We start from the raw sequence: 7,429 nt of genomic DNA, 5'->3' as shown, positions 1-7,429 counted from the left end.
AAAACATTTGATTAAAATTATCAACAGACTGAGAAGAAATAACAGTTTTGAAGTGATGATGTCCATGCATGGTGTTGCAGGGATATCTACTGAAGTTAGCATGCTAACTGGGCCAGCAAGGTAATTACTAACACTCCCCTGGTGCTAAATCTCTCAGTTCGGACCCCTAGATGAATGGCTAACTGAGCTAACAGCAGTAACAGTTAACAGCAGTTAGCAGTTTCTCAGGTCATATGCTGCCCCGTCTGTTGTAGGCACAACAGGTAGCCAGTTCTTACATATTGTACCTTAAAGTATTACTCATTTTCCCACCTCAGAATAACACAATTGAGGGTAAATGGTGCTCCAATGCTTGTCTTCCTTGATTGACCACAGGTACCATCCATAGGCTCTGTCATCCCTTTTACTGGACAAAAAAATGGCATCAAAACATAAAATAAATTGTGTTAAATGCATGTTATAGTGTGTTATACCCCTTTCGGGTAAGAAATAAAGGTTGTTCTGGAAAGCTTTATTTTGAAAAAAAGGTTATACAAAATAATTATAAATTAGAAAAAGATTTTTTTCTTTTATTGCAAAGTTTAAAGTTTTTTAAAAAGTCATAAAATACAATAGAAAAATCTGAATTATTTCAGTTCATTCTGTACATTAATATAACACAATCTACTTCAGAGACAAACATTCAATCTTTACAAACATAAGGTGTGAATTCAGTCTATGGTGTTCTACATTAACACTATTTTCAGATGCTTTATTGCCTCTCATGTCTTCTGTTTGGTCTTCTGCACAGGAGCAGGGACGTCAGCGACATTATGCAGAAACGCATACAAAGACTTAGCATTGGTAACATTCCCGAGTATTTCTGCTAACTTGTCCTGGCTCAGTTTGGCTAAATCTGCCAGGCTGTCTGCATTTTTTATAATAGCCCTATAGTTTTTCGTATTGACCCCAGGCATTTTCAACAGGAAGTCATACGGTCCAGGGTTATAGAGGTCTGCTGACTCAGCCACTGTGTCCGACTCAGCTGTGACTGCTTGAGCTGCTGCAGCATCAGGTTCAGAGCGACCCTGCTTTAGATCCAGGAAGAGGTCGGCTGTGGCGTGTGGAGAGGGGCACCAGAGTATACGAAGTCGAGGGAAATGCAAGGTGAGTAAAGTGAGTTTTGAGGAAATATCATTGGTTGATATCTCATGACGGAAATCTGATCGGGCCATTAAGGAAAACGGTTTCGCTGGGTCGAACTCGATGAGAAGCACTGGTTTCTTGTAGTAGCGGGTCATGGAGAGACACTGGGTGTAGAGGCGACCGCTCTGCAACGAGCCGATGAGATCGCTGACACTCTTGCGCTCGACGCATGTATCTGGGGTCAGGATGTAGTCACCCACTTCTAGAGTGACAGGGTCGATGTCCAGGCCACGGCGGTGCAGCAGGGAGGGCAGCTCACTGCGGAACTCACGCATGTCCACGATGACTCTTGAGGGCTCTTTGGGCTGCTCCTGGCCTCCTGGTTATTGGACAGGAAATGGAAACGTGAAATAAGATATTCATGAAAACTGTTATACTTTAAAGAAAATCAAATAATAGAGAACAAATTTAAAAGTTTAGAGAAAGGACTAAATTAGACATGCCTGCTTTGCGAGTGTTAGTGGTGGCATTGGCAGGCTCCAAATTTCTTGCAAGGTCCAAGTTGGTGTCTGCTCGCCCCTCCCTCTCCTCTGGGATGACCATAGTAGCCTTTTCCCTGGAGAGAAACACACATACAAGCACTAATGAGTAACAAAGCACACTTCCACAGATTTTCCAGAGCTGCTAGAGAATACAACAATGAAAACAAAGTTCTGACCTGATCAGGTGCTCAAAAGCTCTCTTCTCCTTGGACAGTGCAGTCAGGTACTTCTGCTCTTCTGTCGAGCCTCCATAGATGAGGAAATACACCCTGAGAGGCTTTCCGGGCCGGCAAGCTTTGTAGATCTCCAGCTGGCGGACGAAACTAAGTTCAGCATCGTACAGCACCACAAAACTGGGCTCGACCTCATGCAGCACCCGCGTCAAGCTGTGCGGGTCAGTGAGACCTTTCAGTGGGTGGATGACAGTCAGTGGCTCCTTTAGGACACCGTAGTAGGCATCTGATGACAAATCCAGCTTCAGCTGTTCTTCCTCCCCTTCGTCGTCCTCCATCAGTTCATCCTCATCTCCACTGCTGCCCATTGCCACTGCTTCGTTCGTCTCCTCTTTCCCCATCATCTGGGTGAGAGTCAGAGAAGGACGTTTTTTAGTTTTTGTGGGTTTTCTGTTTTGTTTCTGTGCGGGCTCCTTCCCCTTGGCTTCTTTTGCAGTCCAGCCTTTGCCCTTTTTGTGAGAGTCGAGCTCGAAGGCAGCGGCTGCAGCAGAGTCCCGTTTACCAATTGTTCGGGCATACAGTCGGTTTAGCAGCGGGTCAGAGCCGTGCTTGATATACTGCTGCAGCTGGGCACAAGTCCTGTCATCACTGGCACAGATCAGCACATGACCTACGGTTGACATGACACCACAGTTAGACATGTGAGTACATCCTGTTATAGCCACAGTGCCTGTAAAACGTATTCACCTCCTTGGATGTTTCCCCCTTTTATTGCTTTTATAAACAGGACCATAGTCAATACACAAACAATATAGAAAACAAAAAACAGAATTCTACAACATAACATCAATTTATTAAACATATGTAATGTAAAATATGTGACTGCATAAGTATTCAGCCCCTTAAAAGTGATTGACCTAATTCAAGAGAGGATCAGCCAATTGGTGCTAGTAGTCTCACAATTAGTAAATCAGTACGTGGAGATCACGTGAGTGTATCTGTCAATTTGAGCTTTTTGAACAGTCTATCCATTACTTTAAGCTAATTTCACAATCTTTGCAGAAGTACCCTTTGGGATATAAGTATTCCTGACTTACAATCACTGGTCTTACAGGCACACCAAGATCACAAGTCAGAACGTCCAGCAGGAGAAAATCTTATTCCATGTTCTGTACTCTACAAAATCAAGGAGGCTAGTTTGCCTTCACAGTATTCTCGGCAAGTATGGTATGCCTGCGTCGTGTGTATGATGGAGTCTACGGAGCAGTAGTACGAGGAACCTGAACAAACCAGCCCACCCGTAGGATGACTCTGTGAAATGTCAGCTGTACTTATACTGGTGTCTCTGCTGGTTCTAAATTTAAATTGTAATTAAATTTGAAGATTCCATGTGCTTATATGCTTCTCCAGTGTTAGAGCTACACACTGGGCAAAAGCCTGCAAAAGATCAAGGTAATTTCTCTGAAAACAAAACCATGAAACGAAAAGCTAGTTTCCATGACATTCTGGTAATATAGTACAAAATATGCAAATCCACTGAATAGAGATGACACACACTGTTGACATGACGAACCTTTATAACATTTTAACAGAACTGAGCTCTGACCTGGTTCGTGTTGAGAGCTCTTGTTCTCCCTCTCAATCTCCTGCAGTACCTCAGTCAGAGCCTCCCACTTTGGGCTCTTCTCCAACACAAGTTCACGCTTCATGTCTAAAACACGCACAAGCACACAGTATTAGTAATTCAAACAACATCAAAACATATACAAGCAGATAAACGTTGCTGATATCTGCTTTGAAGAACACGTTGTCAGAAAGCTGTTTATGGGTTGGTTACCTGAAGCAGAGGATGACTTCTGTTTCTCTGCCTCTGCTCCCACTTTGAGTTTCTTCTTGTTCTCAGGGATGTGATACACTCTGTTCCTGGCATTTATAAACATAGAGGTGCTGGAGTCCAGGAACAACCACCCTGATGGTTACAATAACATGCACACTTAATTAAAGACAAAGGTGATTAATCACAAAAATTACGGTGCAATTTTATAGTACTTCCACGCAAGTAATCAGAGCAGTTTTGCACGTCTAATTTACCTGAGTTGGATCCAAAGATCTTTTGGCTGGAGCGCAGTGATTCGAGCAGATTGAGGAAGGTCACGCAGTCGTACTGGGTGAGGTAGAGCAGGAGAACCCTCAGGACTTTCAGGTCCTGGACCAGGGCTTTGGTCTTTGCTCCAAGCTGGTGCCACAAGGGGTCTAGATAGTGACGGATGGTCTGAATGGATGTAAGGATAAGCACAGTCTTAAACATTAAACTCAAATACAGGTTATCAACAATGCACCATTTGGAGCCTGTTTATCTTTGTACCTTGTCAAAAGAGTTTCCTAGTGTGTTCTCCAGGGAGAGGTCCTCTGCCTCCAGGCTGGGATTGTAGCGTTTGAGCTCCTTCAGGCAGGCACTCATTATATCCAGGATGGAGCTCTGAATGGTCCTCATAGCTGGTGTCAATGAGACATGGAGCTCCACCACATCCGGCTTGTGCCTGTCCAGTGCTGTGTTCACCGATGCTTGAAACCTGTTGGGAAGAATACAGCCTTATCAATTAGACATGTCTAAATGTCAGCCATGAAAAATGTCTAATAAGTTCCTTCATACCTGGGCCAGAGGTAGAGCTTCTTGACAAAGAGGTTCCTCATCACGCGCTCCACCTGGCAGAAGCCAGAGGAGAAGGAGGTGGCCTTGTCGGTGAAGGCTTTAATGAAGCCTGTCTTGTTCTTCTGCCTGAACAGACGAAGGATGAAAGCCTCCTGACAGGACTCAATGATTTTATGAGCACGATACACCAGGATGCCTGAGGGGGTGGTACAGAAGATATTGTCTGACTACACTGAGTGACCAGAAAAAAAGAAAAACCTGTAAGAAGTAATGCAATGCAAAACCCATCTATTAAAACTACATCATTTAAATTTTCCTCAAATGTCTTGATTTCTCTACAACTGAAGATATCCAGTTTACTGCCATACAGGAGTAATGATACCAGAAAATATTTTAATTTAAGAAGTAGGAATCAGAGAAATTTGAACTGATAATATTACTTAAATAACTGAATAGTCAACAACCGACTGAGCAAATGTTTCAGCTTTAACCTCTATAACTATAACTTTTTGTAGCTTTGTTTTATGGCAGATTTACCTTCATATCTATCATTAAATGCTTATTTTAAAAGGCATTTTACCCAATCTTTTATTTTGTAACATGTCATATAGAGGTAGATTTGAATATAAAACCTCTTGACTTAGGTCAAGTGAAACAATTCTACAAGTCTTTGTGTTTCCCAACTTACCCAATTTAAAATACTGGTTGATTCATTCTGTTAGCACTGTCAGTTTGAGAGTGACACTGTGCTCCGATGGAGTGTTCTGAGCCACCCTTGTCTTCATTACAGGTGTCTTGACTCTATAAATCCATGATTCTCTTTGACTTTCCATTTTCAAGTCACAAATTGATTCAGTTTTTCAATTTGAACTTTTCAGTTCTGACATTGATCGTCTACTGAGCCTTCATTTGTAAAGATCAACAGATCATTAGTTCCGTGTCCTGACAGCTCTCAAAGATATTTCTAAATACCTCCTTTAAAGAGACAGATGTCATGGTGTGTGATACAACCCTTACTTACGTACCCCATGTCACTTCAACTTGCCATTTACTGCACAGAACATCTTGAACTGTCCAGTATCGACACTTTACTCTTAATATAACAACTGTAGTTACCTCCCATCTTTATTTGATGTTTATGTAGATTTATCTTTATTTATCCTTGTTGCTGCTGCAGCACTTGAATTTTCCCTCTGGGGATAAATAATGGATTATCTTACTTAATAACTGCCATTACTTTCTTCTTTTTATTTAAATGGAACAACAATATTTCCCCAGTCACTGGGGAACAAACTTTAAATACAAAAAAAAAGTGAGAAAGGTAGTTTACAACAACTTTCCTCACCTGCAAAAGCACACCAGCCGACTGATATTGTAATACAGGATGTGAATACACTGATATGAACAAATATTTCTCACAAAGTAACTCAGACTCAGAACCTTTTATGATAAATAGGATACAATACAAACACCACTACACAAAATAGTGTCGTCTGACCTGATATGAGATGAGCGGGGATGCGGTCAGTGAGGAAGTCGACCACCAAGATTCTGCTGGTGACAAACAGCACCCCTCCCTCAGTGTACACATTATAGCGTTCGGTGCTCTGGATGTCGCTGGTCACTGTCCTGGGCAGGTGGGTCACACCCTCCATTCGCAGCTGCTCTGTTAAATATTCCTGAGAAGGGAGGACAAGACAGACAGCATTTTGTTCAACCTGCTTCAGTACTGGACATGAGAGAGTGGCCCATATTAGACATATTGTGAGGTATGATGCTATACAGACTATACAGGTTCATGCTGTTTTGCTTTGTTTACTCGTGGCGGACCCTGCCACCTTTCTATCTTCAACCTGTGGTCTGGGGACCTTCTTGACCGCTGAGAACAGCTTGTTTACGTTATGAATTTCTACCTCGTTAATTTTGTAAATGCTAAAATGGTGAGTTTGACTTTCTTCTACTAATCTACATAGTGCTCCTTTCATGTTGTTAAGCGCACCTGTGCTTTCTCTGCCTCGACGAGTCAAAATGTCTGAAAAAAGAGGTTTTATCAATAAGAAGCCAAAACGCCCCCGTTAGCCTTAGCATACTAGCTAATTAGCTTCGGGTGAGCTGAAGCGTCCACAGGAAACTTGTGAGGCAGCGTCCACCTTCGCGCTCCTCACCTGTTCAGCTGTGGTCGTGTTGAGCAGGAGGACCAGGCTCCCCTCCTCCGAGTACACCCGCATGAACTGCAGCAGGATGCGGTCGAGCCCCATCCCCTCCGCCACCACCAGCAGCCCGTCACAGCCGAACAGACCGAGAAACATCTCGGTCTCGAACTCCAGCAGCGGGCCCGCCATGTCGGAGCCACAGAGACGCGGAAAATTCAAAGTTTCTGTCACTCCGAGAGACAGAGGTTAGCTAAAAGAGACGTATATCATTGTGAGGCAGCCCGTTGTGTGCTGCTCACAGTGTTATTCAATGTTTTGAATCTGCACGTCCGGTCACGTGACACTAAAAACAAACAAAGACGTGACTGGGAGTGACGTTTGATTTTAAGGGCGCCACCTAGTGGCCTGGAGGACGGTCACAGGTAACAAACTGCTAAATCTGTTATTTCTTCCACATGAACTGTTAAATTAAATGTACAAACGAAGCAGATGGGCTTTTAATCTTTTTCTCGTTAGGTTTCTCTGTAAATATCTCCTTTTCACAAATGAGGCTCATGGCAGTTTGAAAGTTAGAGCTTTCTTTTTGTTCTAAAATCATGATATTGTTTGTATTTGCTTTGGTTTTAAAAGAGACATGTTGCACTTTTTCTGTAAATGTAAAAAGTCTTGAAAGGTTAAAAATCCCAAAGTCTGCGCTAATGGAAGCTCCTTTCTCCCACACTGAAAACGCTGTTCCTGAAAAGCCTCCTCAGTAGTTCCGCCTGAAAGCCTGGAAGCTGAGAG

The 7,429-nt window shown here is 42.9% G+C and overlaps 1 protein-coding gene across 1 annotated transcript; it reads right to left on the bottom strand.

The window, feature by feature from the left end:
• Window positions 1-544: 544 nt before the first annotated feature.
• ercc4 (excision repair cross-complementation group 4) lies at window positions 545-6,999 on the bottom strand. Its single transcript, XM_037081950.1, has 10 exons — window positions 6,659-6,999; window positions 5,992-6,172; window positions 4,494-4,689; window positions 4,206-4,413; window positions 3,932-4,112; window positions 3,678-3,809; window positions 3,447-3,551; window positions 1,844-2,510; window positions 1,629-1,741; window positions 545-1,504 (listed from the first exon to the last, which is right to left on the bottom strand). Exons 1-10 carry the CDS (start codon window positions 6,833-6,835, stop codon window positions 762-764), a joined length of 2,703 nt encoding a protein of 900 aa, XP_036937845.1. The 5' UTR covers window positions 6,836-6,999; the 3' UTR covers window positions 545-761.
• Between the last annotated feature and the right edge of the window lie 430 nt (window positions 7,000-7,429).

The sequence above is a fragment of the Acanthopagrus latus genome, chromosome 20 (assembly GCF_904848185.1).
Source record: "Acanthopagrus latus isolate v.2019 chromosome 20, fAcaLat1.1, whole genome shotgun sequence".
NCBI lineage: Eukaryota > Metazoa > Chordata > Actinopteri > Spariformes > Sparidae > Acanthopagrus > Acanthopagrus latus.
This window is presented reverse-complemented; position numbering and strand designations above follow the sequence as displayed.